A 22,547-nucleotide genomic window follows, 5' to 3' on the forward strand; every position below is an offset into this window, starting at 1 on the left:
TGAAAGGATATCTCATCATTGTCATTTTCTTCAATGAAGTTATTGTTTCTATGATTTGTTCTTTAACTAACCAGATTTGAAGAATTGTATTGTTTAATTTCCAATTAATTTTTGATTTACCTCTCCATGTGCCCTTACTAATTATTATTTTCATTGCATTGTGATGTGAGAAGGTTGCATTTATTATTTCTGCTCTTTTGTGCTTGTTTGCAATGATTTTGTGCCCTAGTCCATGGTTAATTTTTGTGAATGTACCATGTGCTGCTGAAAAGAAGGTGCATTCCTTTTTGTCCCTATTTATTTTTCTCTAAATATCTACTAACTCTAATTTTTCTAAGATTTCATTTATTTCTCTTGCCCCTTTCTTATTTATTTTTTGGTTTGATTTATATAGTTCGGATAGAGGAAGGTTCAGGTCTCCCACTAGTATAGTTTTTCTATTTCATCCTTGAGCTCTACTAGTTTCTCCTTTAGAAATTTGGATGCTATGCCATTTGGTGCATACATTTTGAATATTGATATTTCCTCGTTGTCTATACTGCCTTTTATCGGGATATAATTACCTTCCCTATCTCTTTTAACTAGATTTATTTTTACTTTGGCTTTGTCAGATATCATGATTGTGATTCATGCCTTCTTTTTATCAGTTGATGCCCAATAGATTTAGCTCTATCCTCTTACTTTCACCCTATGCGTATCTACCTTCCTCATGTGTGCTTTTTGTAGACAGAATATGGTAGAGTTTTGGATTCTAATCCACTCTGCTATTTGCTTGCATTTTATGGGTGAGTTCATTCCATTCACATTCAGCGTTATGATTACTAGTTGTGTATTTCCTAGCATTTTGATTTCTACTCCTGGTCCTGCCTTTTCTTCTTTCACTATTTCCTTCTAAACCAAGGTTTGTTTTTAGTCAATCCCTCTAGTTCCCACCCTTGTTTTACTTCCCTTTCTACCACCCTCCCTTCTTATTCGCCCCCTTATTTGCCTTGCAGTCTTTCTAAATCTACCCCTCACCCTTTCCCTCCCTTGTACTGCTTCTCTCCCCACCAGTCCGTTTTTTACCCTTCTACTCCCCTATAAGGCACAAATCTATTCTCTGCCCCCAATGGATTGGATTGTTCTTGTCTCTCTGGGTGAATTTTAATGCTCTTAAGAGTTGAGTATTTCCTATCCGCAATGTCTTTATCCTTCCACATTGATGTTCTCCCTCCTCCCGCCATGAGCTTCTTTGTGACATATTTACTCCCTTTTGTTTCTTTTCCCATTTCATTTAGTATTAATAACCTCTTTTTTAGCTCTAGTTGTATGTATATACATATGTATATGTATTTATGCATACATATATCTATATACCTATTTATGTCTTGTCATTTCATCCTACACAGTTTGTCACTGTTCCCTCTAAGTGTAATTCTTCTAGCTGCCCAGTTGAAAATAACTATTTTTAAGAGTGACCAATGACCTCTTTTCTTATAGGGATACATATCATTTTAACTTATTGAGTCTCTTTAAAAAAAAAAGTGGTTCCCCCCCCCCCTTTTTAAATTACCTTTTGACGATTCTCTTGAATTCTGTGCTTGGGCATCAAAATTTCTGTTCAGGTCTGGTCTTTTCTTTACAAATTCTTGGAATTCTTCTCTTTTGTTGAATGACCATACTTTCCTCTGTAAGAATATAGTCACAGTTTTGCTGGGTAGTTGATTCTTGGTTTAGACCTAGTTCCCTTGCTTTTCAGAATATCATATTCCATGCCTTTCGGTCCTTTAGTGTGGATGCAGCTAGATCCTGCGTTATCCTCACTGTGGTTGCGTGGTATCTGAATGACTTCTTCTTGGCAGCTTGTAATATCTTTTCTTTGGTCTGATAGTTCTTGAATTTGGTTATAACATTCCTGGGTGTTGTCAGTTGAGGTGATCTGTGGATTCTTTCAATTTCCACTTTTCCCTCTTGTGCTAGAATATCGGGGCAGTTTCCTTGAATAATTTCCTGTAGTATTATGTCCAGGCTTTTTCTTTTGTCATGGTCTTCTGGTAGACCAATGATTCTTAAGTTGTCTCTCCTCGATTTTCTAAATCCTCTGTTTTGTGAATGAGATGCTTCATATTTTCCTCAATTGTTTTATTCTTTTGGTTTTGTTTTATAGTGTCCTGCTGCCTTGTGAGGTCACTTAATTCTAGTTGTTGTATTCTGGTTCTTAAAGACTAGATTTCATCCCTGGATTTTTGGTCATCCTCCTTCTGGTCTGATTTTCTTTGGAGGTCATCTTTCATTCTCTTTACCTCCTCTCTTATCTCCTTTGCCTCATCTTTCATCTCCTTTGTCTCATTTTCAAGTTGGTTGATTTTGGCTTTCAAGACACTGTTTTCTGTTTCCAGATGACTTATCTTAGTTTTTAAATTATTTTCTCAATTTTCTTCAGCCTCTCTTGTGTTTTGAATTGCATTTTTGAGTTCTTCCAAAGCCTGTATTCAATTCTCTGAGATTTCTGTTTTATTGCTTGCTTCCTCCTATGTTCCATTTTGTTCTTGGTTCATTGCCTGTGCAAAAGCTGTCGATTGTAATTTCTTTTTTTTCTGTTGTTTTCTCATATTTACCCCTTCTTTGTTCCCCGTATTTGTCTGTGCTCTTGATCCTCTCATTTTTTTGGTTTTGGGGTTTTCTGTCAGTCTCCCCTTTTGGAGCTTTGTCAGATCAGTGCAGTCTCTGGGGGAGGAGTGTTGGAGTTTGAGCTTCCCTGTCCTCTGGAGGCTTTTGATTGGATTAAAGACCAACAGTCAGTGAGGGAGGGGTGTTGGATCTTGGGATTCCCTGAACTCTGAAGACTTCTGATGGGATTAAGTTCAGCTGGTTTGGGCTAGATGTGCTGAGGCCAAAATCTCCTGGAAGACTGGAGCAAAATGGTCTCAGCCATTCTGACCAGGCTGCCAGCTCTTCACTCCCTCTCCAGCTGCTTCCCCACCGCCTGTGTTCAGTGCTCTGAGCCTGGCACAGCTTTGCCCGCAGGGTACACCCTCTAGACCAGGGCCTTTGTCTGCCCAGAGGTTCCCACTGCAGCTGGAGGCTTAGCACTCTAGGTGTGTGTGTGTGGGGGAAGGGGGGGTCCTGGCTTCCCTCAACTCTGAAGACTTTTTGATGGGATTAAATTCAGTTGTTTTGGGCTGGATGTGCTCTGAGGCCAAAATCTTCTGGAAGGCTGGATCCGCCTGTGTTCAATGTTCTGAGTCTGGCACAGCTTTGCCCGCAGGGTACACCCTCCAGACCAGTGCCTTTGCCTGCCCAGAGGTTCCCGCTGCCACTGGAGGTTTAGCACTCGGGCGGAGGGGGGGTCCTGGGACCTTCCTTCTGCTTAAACCCTAAACCTGAGTGTTCTCAGATTTTGGCTTTGGGGGGGGGGGGCGTACCTTTTGAATTGAGTCCAGCAGGAGGGTTCCCTGGCTCTGTCTTTTTGTTAGGTTTGATTTTCAGTCCCCTAGGAGCATTTAGTTTGTGATCGGTAAGGAAAGGTTTTCAGAGGTCTGAACTATTGCTACTCCTAAGCTGCCATCTTGACTCCACCTCTCCCTTATTTGGATTTTTTGATATTTTTTATTTTTCTTTGTCAATTGATTCATATACCTCATAACTCAATAATGCATTCCTGAGTGATTCCTATGTTTGTCACCATCCTCTGAAGGGGGGAATGTATTATTATTCCAAAATGCAAAGTTTACATTCTTTTTTGAGAGTAATTTTAGTATAAGAAACGTGCTACCTCTCCGAATCCATAAAGTGAAATGTTTGGAGAAGGCTCCATGAAGATTCTAGCAGATCACTCACTGCACCAGAAGATTCACAGTGAGCTTTGGGGTGATTTGAATTGTGTGGGGTTGAATGTATACTTTTTTTATATATACTCTTATGCCGAAGGGGACTGTCCCCTAATTGGTTTTTTGTCAAAGCACCTAGCAATCACTGGTTTTGCTCTCTTTCCCTTTTATCCCCAAATTATTATTATTTAAAAGTTGGTTATGTTTACAAGATTTATAGGAGAGACCAGTCTTCTAAGAGATCTCAGAGGGGCATGTGTAATTGGAAATACTGTGCCTTTGAACTACATTTCCCAGGAGCCCACTGACTTCCCATCATTATGTGCTGACATAGACAGGGGGATATATTGGGTGGAGTTCCTGGTCTCGGCTCTCTTTGCTTCCTGTTGGCGACTGTGGTGGAGCGCAGGGTTTTTTGAACAGGTAGATTAGCCAAGGGTCTTTGATTTTTATTTTGTTACCTTTTTATTCCTTTATTTCTAATGATCATTAATGAATCTCTTAAAATATAAATTTTGAAGTTATTTAAGATCAAATTTAATTTTTATAGTGGGAAGTAAGTGAAGCCCATCTAGTTGGCTTGTTTTGTTTACTAATCACACTAAATGTGTCAATCATGCCAAAAGTTATCCAGCTGGCAGGCTATATATGTGAAGAACATACTTAAATTCTACTATGAAGGGAAAAATTATTCATTTAAAAAAATGAAAAAAGTTCTTTCCATTATTTGTAGATATGAATGTTGGGTATTTTCCCCAAATACTAGATTTTTTTAGGGCCCAAAGGTACCTGAATATATGATTACAAATGGAAAAATATGGGACAAAATCAGGTATTAGCAAGCCCCCCCCCATTTTATTTGTGGGTGAATTTTCAACACAAATACAAGGACATAAAGCATTAATGAAATAAAAAATGTTTCTGTGAACAATTTTCAACAATTAATCTTTATACCAATGAAAAATAAATCTCTTAGGCCAGGGCTATGATGGTAGAGAAGGTACATGAAATTCATCTATTCTCTACTAAATTACCATCCAAAAAAACTAATTGCCACAGAATGAATTCTAGAACAACACGATCAACAAAAACACAGGATGAAGTATTGTTTAAGCCCAAAACAATTTAGAAGGCTGGCACAAGGGATCTAGTGAATTGAGTGGAGGTGGGGTACAAAGGAGAGAACTAGGAGAGGTCCTACCAAGGTAAGAGGCCCTAGGCCCAACTGAAGCAGCAATAAAAGCTCCTGGAACTCTCAGTCAAATAGGGGAATGGGGGTGGGGGGATGTTCAAACAATTGCTCAGAGGGAGATTACAGGGGTCCATTTGCTAGCTCTAGATGCAAGACTTTTGTCACATTGCCCATATGCAGATCAAGGTTAAAGTCCTGGAGAGCAGTTGTAGGGTAAGGAAGAGTTAGCGCATACACCACCATTTGCAGCCACAGGGAAAGCAGGGCACACCAGTCACTGTTCCAAGAAGTAAAAGAATATTTGTGGTTACTCATAGACCAGATCATAGTCCAGAAGAAGATTATTAAACACTCGTCTCCTTCTATCTTGAAAGAACTGAAAGCAGATAGAACCTCAGAGCCAGTTCTGAAGACAGCTACACAAAGAACCTGAAAAGCTTAGAACAATGCTCCCTTCACCATAGTTACAGAAGTAAAATTTAATAGTTTTTTAAAGTAAAAGAAAAGAAAAAGGTTGAAAATGAGAAAACAACAAAAAAAAGAAACTCAACATAGAAAGTTATTTTGGTTACAGGGAAGACCAAAACACAAACACCAAAGAAAACAAATTTAGTACTGCTGCATCCAAAATCTCCAAGAAAAATATGAATTTCTCTCAAGTTCAAAAAGAATTAACAGAGGAGCTCAAAAAGTATTTAAAAAATCAAATACGAGAGGCAGAAGAAAAATTGAGAGGAGGCAGCTGGGTAGCTCAGTGGAGTGAGAGCTAGTCTTAAAGATGGGAAATTCTGGGTTCAAATGTGGCTTCAGATACTTCCTAGCTGTGTGACCCTAGGCAAGTCACTTAACCCCTATTGCATAGCCCTTACCATTCTTCTGCTTTGGAACCAATACACAGTATTGATTTTATGTTGGAAAGTAAGGGTTTAAAAAAAGTTGGGAAAAGAAATGAGAATGATACAGGAAAATCATGGGAAAAGAGTCAACAGCATGATAAAAGAAACACAAAAAAGTAATAAAGAAATTAATATCATAAAACACAATAGATTAAGAAATAAAAGAGGCACAAAAATCCAATGAATAGAAAAAATAATTAAAAAGCAGAATTGGCCAAATAGAAAAAGATATACAGAAATGTACTAAAGAGAAAAATTCTTGAAAGACAGAATTAGCCCTTTGGAAAAAGAGGTACAAAAATTCAGTGAGGAAATTTACAAAGTATACTTAGCCAAATGGAAAAGGAAGTAAAAAAGCTCACTCAAGAAAATCATGTGTTAAAAATTAGAATTGGGTAAGTGGAAGCTAATGACTCCTTGAGACACCAAGAAACAAAGTCAAAAGAATAAAAAAACACTATAAAATGTGAACTATGTTATTGAAAAATAATTGACCTTGAAAATAATAAATCCAAAAGAGATCATCTAAGAATTATTGAATTAGTTATTTCTACATTAAAGGATCAGAGGAGACTTAGGATATGATATTCCTGAGAGCAATGGACCCAAGGCTTCAGGAGAAAGAGAAATGCAGGGAGAGAAGTGGATGAAGGGGGTGAATAGAATACTGTACAATAAACAATTATGAATAACAACTATTCTCAGCAATACAATGATCTAAAACTATCCCAAAAGACTCATGATAAAAAAAATGCCTTCTGTTTCCAGGGAATAAGAACACTGAATCTGAATCCAGAGGAAAGCAAACCTTTTTCATTTTCATCTTCTTTTTCTTAAACACTTACCTTCTGTCTTGGAATCAATACCATGCATTAGTTCCAAGGCTTTGAAGAATGGTAAGGGCTAGGCAATGGGGAATAAGTGATTTTCCCAGGGTTACACACCCATATTTGAACCCAGGACTTACCATCTCTAGGCCTGGTTCTCAATCCACTGAGCTCCCCAGCTGCCCCCCTCTTCACTTTCTTTCTTATTTTCTATTTGAGTTTCCATCCCCAAAAGGATTAATATGGAAAAATGTTCTACATGATTACACATGTAAAATCTATATGAAATTGTTTACCATATCAATGAGGTGGGGCCTAAGGAGGTAAAAAAAGATGGAGGAAGAGAATTCAAGACTCAAAACTCTTTGAAAAATATTTAAAAGTGTAATTTTAGAAAAAATAAAAATTAAATGAGAAAAAAATAAACCTGTTAAATTTTTCTGGACAAAGCCAGCATTTGGATTTTTTTTAAAACAAGCAAGTTTTTTATGGATGGCAACTAAATGTATCTGTAATATTTTTATCATAATAGTAGATTCCATCCATTCACTATACTTTTCTGAGTTATCTTACTTGCATGCAAATACATGTTTTTAATGTTATCACTCTTCTATGCCATTTCTGTGAATTTGCTATTAGGGGGTAGGGGGAAGGAGAAAGAGAGAGATATCGAAGGCCATTGAGTTTGACCTTTAAGAAATTATTGGTAATTTTGAAGAAAGCAGTTGTAGTTGAATGATGAGGTCCAGAAGTCAAACTGCCAAGTTAAGAAGAGAATGAGAGGGAAGGAAGTAAAAGAATCTATTGTAAATGCCTTCTTAAGGAAATTAGACACAAAAGGCTAGAGAGATATGGGATGATTACAGTAGGGATGGAGATATTAAAGTGGAGGCTTTTTGCAGATAGGGAGACACAGGCATATTTGTAGGCAGTAGAAAAGTAGCCAAGTGGATGGGAAGAGATGGAAAATAACTGAGAAGTGTAGAGATGATAGAGGGGACAATCTGCTATAGGACACAAGATCAAATGGGACCATTCATTCATGTAAAGGAGTTCACTCTTTAACAAGAAGTGTCACTTTTTCATGTGAGACAGTAATGAAAGAAGAGAGTGACAGAACATATCTGAGTGGTGACATGAGGTAGAAGAGGGAAGAGAGGACACTAGGCAGATAGCCTAAAAATTTCCAGTAAAATATGATGTTCTTATCTGAGATAATGGGGGGGAGGGGAAGTAAAGGGGGGGAAAGCCATGATAAGTTTTAGGAAGGATGGAATGGGTTGGAAGAGTCACAACTGTATATCTATGAATACTTTCCTGTTTCTTAAACAAAACAGTCTATCTCCCAAATCTGGGCATTTTCATGGCTGGTCCCTATGCATGGAATTTTCTCCTTCCTCATTTCTAACTCTTGGTCTCCTTGGCTTCCTTCAAGATTCAACTCAAATCTCATCTTCTAGAAGTCTTTCAGAATCTTACTTAATTTTTTACATGAGACTATGAGCTCCTTAAGAGGAGAATCCATCTTTTGCTTTTTTTGCCCAGACTCAGGTTTTCCAATAGTAAATCCAATAGTTGTGAATATTTCAAATTATTACACATAAACACATAATATATATAAAACATATATGTTATATGCTAAAACAATTTAGATGATCTTTAAAATTCCTTCTAGCATGTCTTGAAATACTATGGTTCTAATTCCTTTGATTTTTGTGTAAAAAAGAACCTTAAAAACCTTGATGCAAAAATAATTTTTTGCAAGAGTTGTAGAAATTAAGATCTAATTATGAAATCTTCTCAAGTCAGAGATTGTCTTTCAATCATATGAAGTTTATAAATGATTAATCTATCCCCTAAAAAAAGGTTCCCCCCAAAAAATTAAGGGTAAAGACATCATCCAGAAGAATCATTCTCATTAATATAACTAAAAATTTTAGAATAAAAGTACTTACAATCAAATTATTTTTCTTTTAGAAGGGTAAGTTTATGATACTAATAATTAATTCAATAGTATCTTTTAAAATAATTTTAAAAACCCCTATCCCTCATTATGCATCAGATTTTCATTCAATAGATTAAAAAACCAGTATTTTAGTAGAGAAATAAGATGGTGCAGTGGAATCAGTAAGTTTAAAAGTTATTCCACTTAACATTCTAGACTTCTATCAATTTTCAAATAGAAGGAAAAATTTAGTGCTTCTAAATTCATGACTGTATATTCCTTTGATTCCATTCACTATGTTACCACAGACAGCTAAATTATCTGACTCAGACTGTAGGAGGAAGGTTGAATAACCTTGCCTTACTGCTCAGATGCTCCATTTCCAACTTACTAAACTAACAAGTCAACTTGGCATTTTAACAAGACAAAAAAGTTAAAATGTCCCAGTTACTGATCAAATTATTTGTCTTACTAAGAAATTCAGAACTATTGCAAATTTTCTGCAAAACAAATGAAATTTAACCCATTGTGAATGTAACTGAGTTAGTACAGGGATTGCTTTTCCCATACAAGTATTATAAAACTCTTACCTACTAATAAAATTCAACTTTAGCAAGCATTAGGAATAAAACATTTCTTGATTTTCCTATAAAAAGTCTCAGTCATTTATGGCAAAAGTAACTGATGATCTAAGCAGGCTTTTACTTTCTCCCTTTTCTTTTGAAAACAATGTAAATAGATGGAATTCCTCAAATTTGATCTGCAGATATAAATATTAGAGCTAAAATTCTGTAGAGGGAAACCCATACAGCAGTGGAAAAAGTAAATAACTCAATTTGTAGAGACTCAAATAATAATGTCAGCCTAACATACTAAAAAGGAAGTTGTTTCTTCTAAACCCCTTAGTTTACTTTTAAATCTAATTTTTTCTTCAATAAACAAAAATCTACTTCTCCATCCAAGGGGGCAGTTAGTTAGCACAGTGGACAGACAGAGCACTCAAGATTCAGGGGGACCTGGTTTCAGACACCTCCCCAGTTGTGTGACCCTGAGCAAGTCACTTAAATTTGTGTGTCTATCTAGCTCTTGCCATTCTTAGCAAGGATTCTAAGACAGATGGCAAGGCAGGATGGGGTGGGATGAAATGAGACGGGGCAAGGCAAGGCAAGGCAGGCCAGGGCAGGCCAGGGCCCCTTGCAATACATATTAAATGAAGCCCACCAACCCCACCTTCCCAAACCCCAAAAAATCTTTTTTAATCTGCACTGTGTATCTACTACTAGATCCTTTAAAATGATGTGAGAAAAACTGTGCTGTATGCTTTTCCCCCTCTAATACCTCGTGTTCTACTCTTTGGGATACAAATTCTACTTTATAATTATAAAGTGCTGTGCCAAACAAGATTTGAACTATAGACCACATAACTTTAGTAGCCAGTACAATTGTTTATCCTTATCTTTTCCTTTAGCTATGATTCTATTTCTTTCTTTTAAAAAGTCATTATTGTTCTACATATAAGCATATATGTATGGATTTGAATATTGAAAGAAATTGCTTCATGTTCCACATATATATTGGCTAAATAATGGCCATACAGCATCTTATACCACAAATCATAAACACAACACTTACATTTCTTTCCTGAATTCCTCCATTTTTTGGTTCTCTACTGTCAGGCGTTCCTTTGATTTATTCAATTCTTCAACATTTTTTGAGTTGTTTTCTTTAAGTGCATCCAACTTGAAAAGAAAAAAAAATACAGCTTTAGTCATTTTGTGTTGCTGTGAAATGTTGGGAGGCTTAAAGCTACTCATCTTAATGGGTAGTGAGAGAGTTTGATAAAGTCAACTCTGTGGGGATGCATTAAAGATCTCCAAGCTTGGAGTCAGAGGATATGGGGCTGAAATCCTGTCCTGGGCAGGCCCTTCCTCTCTCTGGTCCTTCCTTTCACCATTATAAAATGAGAAGGGTTAACTTGATGACTATTAAGATTCCTTAAAAAAAAAAAAAACCCAATTATCTACAAAAAGCTGCTAAAAATACAGAATATAAAAATCTATATTATTAAACAATATCTAAACTGAAATTAAAATTAAAATCCCTTTTAACTTCAAGCTTTCTCCAAGGTTTTCAGTTATGCATATTAATGTTTATGGAAACTTAGACAGGGACTCAAATAATATACAAAGTGAGTAATGCCAAGAAGATAAATATAGTGAAGACCAGTGAAATCAAGATGGTAGAGTTGAGGCAGAAACCCAGCTAAACTCTCCCAATATTCCCCTCCAACTGTTTTAAAATAACATCAAATTCTGGAGAGGCAGAGACAATTAAAGGTCAGAATAAGCCATTTTTCCCTGCCCAAGACAATTTAGGAGGTTAGTAGGTACAGTCTGTGACAATGAGGTAAGGACTTGCCCAAAGGACATGTGGTGGAAGCAGTAGTAGGCCTTGGAGAATACTGTAGCAATGGCAGCAGTAGCTTTAGTAGTTCTTAGTCCAGAGATAGTAAAGTAGTTGGACAGCCAGTCAGAAGAAAATTACAAGGGACTTTGGGCTGGCATTGAGAACAGAACCCTGTTACATTGTCCATATGCACTTTAGGTTATAGTTCGAGGGCTGAGGGGAACACTAGAGCTTAAGGCTCTAGAACAAGAGTCGTTATTGGGAAATAACCAAAGTGCATATCAGGAGATCAGTGAACACATCTCCCCTCACTCACATTAGAACATTGAAAACTTATAAATCCCCAGGACTAGCTCTGCAAACATCAAAGTAAAAATGCCAAAAGCAAAGGGCAGCTCCATACTCAACCACTCAAGGAAGAGAACCCAACTTTAACATAAAAACCAAAGACAAGAAATAGGCTGGATAAATGAGCAAACAACATAAAAAAGACTCTAACCATAAAAAGCCATTATGTTGGAAGAAGCTAGATGGTTCACTGGATAGAGAGCCAGGCCTGATGACAGGAGGTCCTGGATTCAAATCTGATCTTAATACTTCCTAGCTATGTGACCCTGGGCAAGTCATTTAATCCCAATTGCTTAACCCTTACCACTCTTCTGCCTTGGTACCAATATTTAGTATAAATTCTAAGACAGAAGGTGAGAAATTTTTAAAAAGCTACTAAAGTGTTAGGGAATATCAAGACACAGATTTAGAAGGAGACAAAATTTGAACATAGCTACAAGTAAAGGCTAAAAGGGGGGAAAATGCTAATTGGACTCAAGTACAATAAGAATTCCTGAAAGAGCTAAAGAAAGATATATGAGTAGTAAAGGAAAAAGTGGGAAAAGAAATTAATAATAAAAAAATCATAAAAAGAGAATTAGCAGATTGGTAAAAGGCACAAAAATACTGAAGAAAATACCTTAAAAATAAAATTGGAAAATAAAATGAAATAAAATTGGTCAAGTGGTAAAAGAGGCACAAAAATTCACTAAGGAAAAGAACTACATAAAAAGCAAAATAGGATAAATGAAAAGAGGTATAAATGCTCACTGAATAAAAAAAAATATTGTTTCAGGGGCAAAGATGACAATAAAGGAGGAACACTCAGAACTCTTCCAAATTCACCTCAAGGGGGCAGCTAGGTGGCTCAGTGGATTAAGAGCCAGACCTCGAGACGGGAGGTCCTACATTCAAATCTGGCCTCAGACACTTCCTAGATGTGTTACCCTGGGCAAGTCACTTATCCCCTACTACCTAACCCTACTGCTCTTCTGCCTCAGAATTAATACACAGTATCAATTCTAAGATGGAAGGTAAGGGTTTAAAAAAAAATTAGACAATGGTTGAAGAAACTCTGGCATGTGATTTTGATGGAATACTACTGTATATATATGTTAAAACATTGTAAGAGAGGCACGACTGGGACATGGTAATACACTGTTGGTGCAACTGGGAGCTGATACAACCACTCTTGAGAGCAACATGGAACCATGCCCAAAAGGCCATAAAACTATACATACCCTTTGACCCAGCAATATCAGAGAGAAGAGGAAAGGGTATACTTGCACAAAAATATTTTTTGCAGAAATGGAAAATGGAAAAAAAGAAATGGAAACTGAAGGGATGCCCATCAGCTGAAAATGACTGAACAAGTTGTAATGGAATATTACCTGCACTATAAGAAATAATAAACAAAACTCATATGAACTAACACAAAGTGAAGTGAATAGAACCAGGAGAGCAATGTATACAGTAACAGAAATATTATACAATGATCAACTGTGAAGGACTAAGCAATTAACAGCAAAGCAAGATTCCAAGATAACCCCCAAGGGATTTGTGATGAAAAATGCTATCCATAACCAAAGAAGGAACTGCTAGAGTCTGACAACAGATCAAAATATGCCATTTTTCATTTTATTCCCTTCATGAATTTTTTATTGTATGTGTGATATGTATCTTCCATCATAGCACGAAGAATATAGAAAAATGTGCCGAATGAAAGCACTGCTATACTCTATATCAGACTATCACCTTGGGGAGGATGGGGGTGGGGGAGAGAATCTGGATCACAAAATGTCAGATAACAATTGTCAAAAATGTTTTCCATATGTAACTGAAAAAAATTAAAAAGTTAAAGGAAAAAAAAGAGGTATTACTTGATAGGTGTGTTTAAAAGAGAGGTATCTAATCTTAGGAGAGGGAGGAGGAGGAGATAATTGGGGATAGGCATATGGAAGGTTTGAATCTGACAAAGAAAACACCAAGTCAATAAACATTTATTAAATGCCTACTATGTTCCAGGCACTGTGTTAAGTGATGGGGATCAAAGAAAGGTAAAACTTGTCCCTGCCCTCTGGGGTTGAATGAAGAGAGATTTCCAAACAAATATGCATAAAAAACAGAAGTTCCAGATAAACTGGAAAGAATTCCAGAGGAAAGGCACTTTGGAGGACAAGAAAAGGTTTCTGCATTAGGTGGGATTGCAACTAATAAGATCTGAAAGAAGTTCAAAAGTAGAGATGAGGAGGGAAAGAATTCCAGGTATATGGGCAGTGGAAATGCATCCTGAGTATGAAGTATCCACACAGTTGCCAAATATTATTATTAGTTCTCCTGCCAAAACATAACTTATTCATCCTTTTCCTGTCTAATTATCCAGGATCAGGTCTTATCCTAACTGTACTCCTGACTTCCCAATCTCTTCCTTCTTCTTTTAACCCTCATTCACTGGCAAATTAATCTTCCTGAGGCATAAACTGGACCATGACCTTCCCTAGCTGAAGAACTATGTTAAGCCATACTGTCTTTAGAATAAACTGAAGAATTTCAATACTAAATTTAATTTTGATACTAAATGTTAGTCCCAGGCAGAAGAGCAGTAAGGGCTAGGTAATTGGGGTTGTGACTTGCCCAGAATCACACAGTTATAAAGTGTCTGAGGCCAGATTTGAACCAAGGATCTCCTATCTTCAGGCCTGGGGTCTCTACCCACTGAACCACTTTCCTGCCCCAAAATGCAGATTTCTTAGTATTATGGCATTTAGAAATCTTACCAATATGGCTCCAGCTTACCTTTTTACTGTTGGTACACTTTACATTCTACGCAAATTGGCCTACATGTTATTTCTTGAACTATTTGTTCCATCTCCTTCTTATACATTTTCTCCATTCTTAGCAGTATTCGCCTCTCACCTTTGTCTCTTAGAATCCCTAGCTGAGATTGCCTGCCATTTTCTACTGGAAATCTTTCCTGAATGCCCCTTGTCCTTCATCCTATATATATGTATATTTATTATCCCACCAGTAAAATGTAGACTCCTTGAGAGGAAGGATTTGATTATATATGTCTTTGTAATTACAGTGCCTAATTAGCAAGGTGCCTTGCAAATGTTTCCTGGACTGTTTGTGTACATTTGGACATGTACACAGAGACGGAAGGATATTTCAGGTAGAAACAAAGGCATGGAGGCAGAACTTCGTACAGCATATTTAAGGAAATACAAGAAGCCCCAAACATGTGAAAATATATAGTAACAAAGAAGAGTGAAAAGAAAGGTCAGAGCCAAATTAGGGAGGGCCTAGAATGTCAAGTTAAGGAGTTTGATCTATTTCCTGTAGGCAGAAGAAGAATAATGGAAGCTTTAGAAACAGAAGACTGGCATGATCAGAACTGGGCTTGAGGAAGGCATAAGGTATAGAATGTACCCTAGAATGACTGCCATGGCAATGGAGAAGAAGGGATGCATCTGGGAAAAACTGTGAAACAGAAGCAAAAAGTTTTAGAGAAAGAATATTTAGGAAAAAGGAAAGACTTAAAGGTAATTAGGGATCTAAGACGGAAGGTAAGGGTTTTTTAAAAAAAAAGTAATTAGGGAATAGGAAGAATGGGAATGTAATGAGATTATTAGTGGATATTTTTAGTAACTCCAAGTAAGGTTAATGAAGAAACAAGAAATATTATTCTCATAGTAATGTTCAAGATTTCTAAGACTTTCTAGAATTTCTAAAAAGCTTTTACCTTGTAATTTTTCTCTATATCACATCTCAAACTCTTTCCCATTCAGTCTTTTTAATTCAAAATAGCAGTACCTCTTCCCATAGTTACTCTTCTCTGGAAGCTTTAATGCTAATATCTGTATCTGAGGGTGGCTTATATTTCCATTAAAATATTCATTTTAAAAAGTATTGCTTACTTATTAGTCTTCTATATCCCCTCTTGCTTGGATTACTTTACAAGCTTTTCCCCTGCTTCTGGTCTCTCAACTCTCTAATCCTTTCATGGTCACTCCACTAATTCAAAAACTTAAATCAGTTCCCTTCTGCCTTTGGATAAAAGACAGACCCTTTGCCTAGCTTTTAGGTTCTTATATCACTAGCTTGCAAACCAGATTTTCCAGTCTTTTTTCACATTACCTCCCCCCTTCCTATATAGGCACAATTATGTGATCAAATACAACCACCTCAACATGTCAGTTCCCACTTGGGTTTATTCAAACAGCTCCCCGTGTATGAAATGGACTCTCCCTTATCTCAACATCCTTCAGAACAGAAAAGTCAGGGGTGTGTTGGAGAAGAAGGAAAATGGAACTACCACCCAATGTATGCACAATATGTTTTTTAAAAAACCCTTAACTTCTGTCTTAGAATCAATAATAAATATTGGTTAATATTGATTACAAGGTATTAGAGTGGCAACAGCTAAGCAATTGGGCTAAGTGACTTACCCAAGGTCATATAGCTATCAAGTAGCTGAGGTCATATTTAAACCCAGTACCTCCATTTTCTAGGCCTGGCTCACCATCTACAGAGCCACTTAGCTGTCCCCAAAATATACTTTTGAACTGAATCTGCGTTATCAACATTTTCTCCATCACTTTCTTAATAAGTCTAGGCAATCAACAAAACAGCAAATAAAGCCCTGATTTATATACTTTTTGCCTTTTCCCAACTCTGAAAATTTAACAATTGAAATTCAGTATGAGCTGGTTCCAACACATCACCATATCATGGCTTATCTCAAAGCACTACCATTTCTATAGGTTATCTAGATATTTTCTGCTAAACATTGTCTTTTCTTCCTCAAGCTTTCCTAGAGTTTGTTGGGATCTTTCCTTTGCACAAGTCATGTTGTCATCTACATATTTATCATATTCCCTCTAGGAAGCTTCTTGAAGGAAGAGACTGAGTCCTTTTCTACTGCTCCTTTTGTACGTAACCTTTTTTATACTAATGCTGAACAAATTTTCTACAAACTAAAGAAAATAAGTCATTAAAACCCTAAGATAATTGCTATGTGTGTTTGGCAGGGGAGGAATAAGGGTAATATCACTTGCTAAGACTTTTTTAAACCTTGCTTCCACAAAAAAGGAGGACTAGGTAAGATAACATAAAGACATATAACCACAATATTAAGCTAAGTAAAGAACTGACACCAAACCCAGAGCTAAAAAATGAAATGTAATGACAGCAAAGAGTAGTGAAGTGTGAAAAAAAGGAAATTTGTAGAATCTAACCCCATTCCCACTACTAAATCAATGGCTGTCTTTCTACAAGTCTTAAAAATATTCTTTTCTGAAAACTAGACTTTTACAATGAAGTAGTGTGATTATGCATTTGTTCCAGCACTTTCATGTTGACACTTCAAGTTATGATTCCAAAGATAGAGCCTATTAAAAAGTATATCAATCATATTACAATCAAAGGAACCCAAATTAGTGACTAAGTGGTTCAATGAAAGTCATAGCAATATTATTTCAAATAAAAGGCAATTTAAAATTACTTCATTTTTCAGTTTTTCATTGGTTTGCCTGGTATCTTCCAAGGAAGCAAGAGTCTCTGTCTTCTCTTTGGTCATCTGTTCCATTAGCTGCATAGCATCTTCTGCTGTTTGAGCAACCTAAACATAACAAAGTATGGTAAGCAGTGGCTAAACCCATTAAGGTAGATATAGTCCCCCAATTACAATTTTTTTTGCAATCCTAACAGTTTGCTTTGAATCCCATGAAATGTGTTGTAGTGAGGAAGTGAAGTACTGTACTTGTTTAAGCACAAGAATTTGTACATAACTATATTTTTTCAAAGTAATGAGTGTGACACCTGATTCAAATGGTGTGTACTTCTTATCATCAAGTCAAGGCCTTTGGGGGTCACAGTGAGCTTGGAGGAAAACAATTAGAAAATAGTATTATTTTTAAACAGGAAAAAAATAGTTCCCAAGGTATCTGAATATAAATCAAGTATCTTAGGTCATAGAGAACCCAAGTAAAAATGTATTAGACAAGCTAATAGCCAAGAATACAGGTATGGCTATGAATAGAGGAATATGTGAAGGCCAATAGGTTGTTTCAAGACCAATGATCAGTAATTTGGAAAAATGTAACTCTACCTAGGGACTAGTTTTACTGTTTCCTTTGATTCATTAATATTTAAATAAATAAAAGAGTATTATGTCTTGCCTATTACAATCCAGGAAGCCTTTGTTGAAGTTTTCAGATTATAAATGTATAAAGGACATAGTCAATTGAAAGCTGTCAGTTTGTACCCATCTTACTGTTTGGCTTACACTGGTAAAAGAGTGTGGCCAATACCTTTTCAATTTAAAAAACCATTATGCTTTTCATTCCCTGTTTTTAAACTTAGCTTTTTTTATGACATTCAAATGGGAATATGCTACTGAGATTATCTATTTGGTAAAGAATCATCTTTTAAACGTGACTAAAGGCTTTCAAAGTTATAGAAAATCAAAGACAACTAAGAGGAATAGATTTGATGGGGGAGAGGATTTCAGTTCTATATAAAGTCAAGTGAACTTAAGAATACTTTAATGATTTCATCCTTCTAAAAGTGAGAAAAAATCAACATGGAGTAATTCTATTCTGGGTCTGATTCTCACTAAAAAGGCAGAATTGGTTGCTGGATAAACATAATTGGAATTTTTTTCAAGAAGTTTTTAGATGAATTTATTTTGAAAGGCCAGAACAACGGCCAAGTAGGAGCCTATGTACTAAAACTCCATAGGGGAAAATTAATGAAGAAGAAAAAGGATGCTGTCAAAGAAAATAAATCCTGAAGGCAAGAAGAGAAATAATACCAGTGAGGAAGAAAGAAGGAAGTTGTAAATAGACCAATATGAATATGCAAAGAATTCATTAACCAATTGAAGACCAGAGAGACAGCATGGGAGAGAGGAAAGAATATTGCTGGCATTGGAGGCTCTGAAATCCTGCCCTGAAATACTGATCTAAGTAATCTGAGTTAAGTTACAGGCTCCCTGTGCCTCATGCTAAGGGTTGAACTAGGTGCCTCTTAAGTCCCTTCCAGTTCTGGGTCTAGGATCCTATGATCCTAAGTTAAAAAAAAAAAAGAGAGAGAGACAGGGACAATAGAGGATTAATACACAACTTAGTTTAGTCCTGAGTCCTACTTCTGACTTCTGGCTTCATGGATGAGATGAAGATGGCAAGAAAAGTTAAGTACAACAAAAAAGGAACTGTTATTTTTTTAAACCAATAGCTGAGAAAGAGTAGTGTCAAAAAAAAAAAAAGTAGGATAGTTCCTGGGGTAGGTAGCCATGTGGGTAATGCACTACTCAATTCTCATTTTGCTTCTGTTTTCAAAGAAAAATTATCTTTGGACTAGAAAAGACAGAATAACAACAACAACAAAAGATTAATAGGGAAACTAATTATCCAAGAAAATTAAGGCAACAGTAAGAGAGTTCTAGTTGTCTTTGATGAGTTCAACCGACCAGACCCAGATAAATTACAAAGATATCCAAAAATGATCTTTGAAAGAATACAGAGAAAAAAGAAAGAGGTATATGCCCCAGTTTTCAAGAAAGGAAAGAGAAATGAGAGTACAAGCTATTAATCAATGGGCTTGACTTTGATTCCTGGCAAAATTCTTGAGTATATTTAGGCTTTCTAGAAAAATAAACCATCAGCAGAAAGAATAAGCATAGTTCTAAGAAAAGGTCAGATCAGATTAATTTAGCTGGAGAATTGTATTACTCAACAATGTGTTAGGACAGCCAAAAAACGAATGAAACCTTAGACTGCATGAGGAAGATATAGTTTCCATAAGATTAGAATTTTGTTGTATTCTGCAACCTGATTAGACCACACCTGGGGTATTATGACCAGTTCTGGTTATACCACTTCAGGAAGGACACTGAATATGGTAGAGAACAAAGAAGAACAGCCAAAACTGAGAGGCCCTATTAGGATCAACTAAAGAATAGGTGATGTTTAACCTATAGAAGAGTATCTTGAGCATAGGGAAGACAATAAGTATTAGAAAGATTGTCATGTGGAGGACAAATTAGACTTGTTCTGTTTGATACCATAGGACAGAACTAGGAGCAGTGGATGGAGATATCAAAGATTCATGTAAGGAAAAACAATGAAAACTGACCCAAAGTGGAATGAGAACCTGGGAGGAAGAAAGTTCTCCTTCAGGGAGGTCTTCAAGTGCAAGTTGAATGACCACTAGTCAACTGTGTTGCAGAGGGAATTCTTTTTAGATATGAACTAGAAGCTGGTGTAAGCCCCTTCTATCTCAAATGCTGTGATTTTGTGAAGTGCTCAATGCTCAATGTGTAAATAAAGCATCTTTAAACCATTTAAGTTAGTACTTGGTGTTAGTAATTATATAGGTACCCAATACCTCAATCTTTGGAATTACCGTGTAGGACTGAAGGGTCTCTAGCTCTCTAATTCTCAGAGTAAGCTTGCTCTTGTCTTTTCGCAAGATCCGATTCTCACTTTGTGATTCTAGGAGGTTTGCTGAAATATTACTGTTGGTTTTGGCCAATTGACCAATCTCTTTCTGGAGAGTAAAGTAGTTCTCTGCCAGCGTCTCCTTCTCCCTCAACTCTTTCAGGAGCTCTTCCTTCTTCAGCATGACTTCTTTGTGGTCAGCAAGAAGGTTCTTGTTCTCTTGTATTAACTTAGTTCTCTCAGCAGTGGTCACTTCATGGCTTAGCCGGAGATCTTCCAGTATCTTGGTGAGGCAGCTGTGTAGGTCTTGCAACTCTGACTTGGATTTGGTCAAGGAAGCAAAGTCGTTTTTCAGACTGTCTATTTTGGAAGCAAGCTGAGCAGTCTCTGCACTCAAAGCTTCCTTTTCCTTAACAATTTTCACAACTTGTTGCTCTGATTTTCCTTTCTCCTGGGCCAGGATTAGGTTCTCAGATTGCAGTTCTTTATTGCAAAGTGTTAATTTGTCTAATTCCTGTTGCAGAAGCATAATTTGATCTTGTAGTCTATTGTTTTCTGACAAAGAACTCTCCTTCTCCTGATTTCTTGCTTCTCTTTCCAGGATTAAGGTCTGCTGCACCTCGCCGATTTCTTCATTTAATTTCTGACAATCTTCTTGAAGGCAAAACCCATCCTTAAGCAAGATATCCTTTTCAGAACAGCAGGTCTTAAGCTGAACATCCAAACTCTCTTTGGTTTCCAACAGGTCACTATGTTCCTTTTCTAAACTAGTTTTGGCTCCCTCAACCTCTTCCAGCATCAAAGAAAGGTTATATTTGGTGGTCAATAGTTCCTGGCATTCTTTTTGTTTCTCCTGAAGCTCCTTCTTCAAAGCCTCAATACCATTAAGAAGTTTCATTTTCTCTTGAACAATTATTTTTCTATTGGCAGTTTCTTGATCATATTTCCTTTTAAGGTCACCCATGGCTTTGAAAGAAGTCTCTCTTTCTTGAACCAAACTTGCATTTTTTGTTTCTAACAATGATGTTTCTTTGAGGAGACCATCCAGCTGCTTTTTTAACTTTAAGGATTTCTGACAAGCCACTTCCTTCTCAGCAGTTAGGAAACCAATCTTCTCATTCAGTGAGATCTCTTTGTGAGCAGACTCTTCTGAGCACTTGACGAGCTTTTCGGTGAGGATTTTATTTTCATTTAGGAGTTCCTCATTTTCAAGCAAGAGCCTACTCTGAGTTGAAGTCAAAGTTTCCTTTTCTTGCAGAAGATGGATACATTCAGAGTCTGTAATCTCCCTACTGGTTTTAATTTCTTCCAGAAATTTCATGAGACTTGCTTTTGAAGACTGAAGCTCCACAGCCACTTTCTCAGCATCTTTGAGCAATTTATTAGAGTCATCCAGCTGTGTCTGCAGTCTACTAATCTCCATACCGAGAACCTGCTTGTCATGGAGAACAGCTTCCAGGCCAACATTCAGCTTTTCTTGTTTCTTGAGTAGTTCATCTTTCTCACTCTGGAGATCCTTGTTGCTCTGAAGAAGATCATCTTTCTCCTTTTTTAAGGTTGTGCATAAAGTGTTAAGGCTTGACTGCTTTTCTAAATATGACTTCTTCTCATTTGTGAGCTGTTCAACTTCTAGTACCAAGCTTTTTTGCTCTCTGGCCAGTTCTTCAAAGGAGTTCTGAAGTTTTAGGACAATGTCATCCTTATTTTTGGCCAAAGAAATATTTTCAATAGTGAGCTTCTTCAGTTGATTATCTAGTTCAATATTCTCCTTATGACTTTTCTGGGATTCAGCAATTAAGGAATTATTATGTTTCTGAAGGTCTTCTACAAGGGCCTGCAAGCTTTTCCTGGAAGCTTGCAAGCTATCATTTTCTACATTTATCTTTAAGAATTCTTCCTGTGCAATATTGATTTCTTCAAGTAATTTCTCTCTCTCAACAGCTAAATCTTCTTTGCTGAGATGTTCTTCCTGAAGCAACTTTTCTATGTCATGCTTTTCTTCTAGGATCTTTTCCTTTTCCAAATTGAGTTCTTCGTTTATTAACCACAGCTTTTGCTGGTCTTCCTGAAGTAAAGCCATCTTGGCCTCCACCTCTATAAGCTTTGATAAGAGTGAACCTTTGTCTAACTTTAAAGCATTTCCCTCCTCTGCAAGAAGCTGCTTCTCTGATTTCAGACCCCTCATCTCTTCTGACATTAGTTCAATCTCTTTTTTGGTTGACGCTAACAAATAAGTTAGAGACTAAAGAAACAAAAAGGTAGGGAAAAGGGGAAAAAATGAAGTCAAGCAGACAAATGCAAGTGGATTAAGAGACTGAACAAGTGTTACCGTATTTCAAATTTAGAAGGTAAAAATATCAATAAGAGTTTCTAAGGTAGGTAGATTATGGGAAGAAGTTATTAGGTAGGAATACTAACAATACCAACTTACATTTGTATAAGACTTGTAACTTCTCAAAGTATTTTCATAATAATTTTATACAGTTTTACCATCTCATTTTATCCTCCTTCCACAAAATCTAAATCAAATGTCTCATCCTGGCATGGAAGTGACACTGGGTTCTCAAGGTCTAATGTCATCATCGTGCAAGTTCTGGCTATCAAGCTGCACTAGATTCAATTACAGTCCTGGCAATAGATTGTATCTACTGCCCAAGGACCAGTCTAAGTACAGAGAGGCTCATCACTGGTAAGTTGGTCATGA

General features: G+C 36.7%; 1 protein-coding gene across 24 annotated transcripts in view; it reads right to left on the reverse strand.

Moving 5' to 3' along the window:
- CLIP1 (CAP-Gly domain containing linker protein 1) overlaps positions 1-22,547 on the reverse strand; it is a 162,715-nt gene that overhangs the window by 28,415 nt on the left and 111,753 nt on the right. For 14 of the 24 annotated variants that reach the window (XM_056821816.1, XM_056821818.1, XM_056821823.1 and 11 more), the window contains 3 exons: positions 19,809-22,085; positions 16,906-17,022; positions 10,302-10,408 (listed from right to left, as the gene is read on the reverse strand). In XM_056821816.1, the coding sequence (XP_056677794.1) occupies positions 10,302-10,408; positions 16,906-17,022; positions 19,809-22,085 (2,501 nt within the window). The remainder of the gene's footprint in view (positions 1-10,301; positions 10,409-16,905; positions 17,023-19,808; positions 22,086-22,547) is intronic. The other 10 variants (XM_056821831.1, XM_056821829.1, XM_001364467.4 and 7 more) reach the window with 1 other exon arrangement.

Source organism: Monodelphis domestica, chromosome 3 (assembly GCF_027887165.1).
Source record: "Monodelphis domestica isolate mMonDom1 chromosome 3, mMonDom1.pri, whole genome shotgun sequence".
Classification (NCBI taxonomy): Eukaryota; Metazoa; Chordata; class Mammalia; order Didelphimorphia; family Didelphidae; genus Monodelphis; species Monodelphis domestica.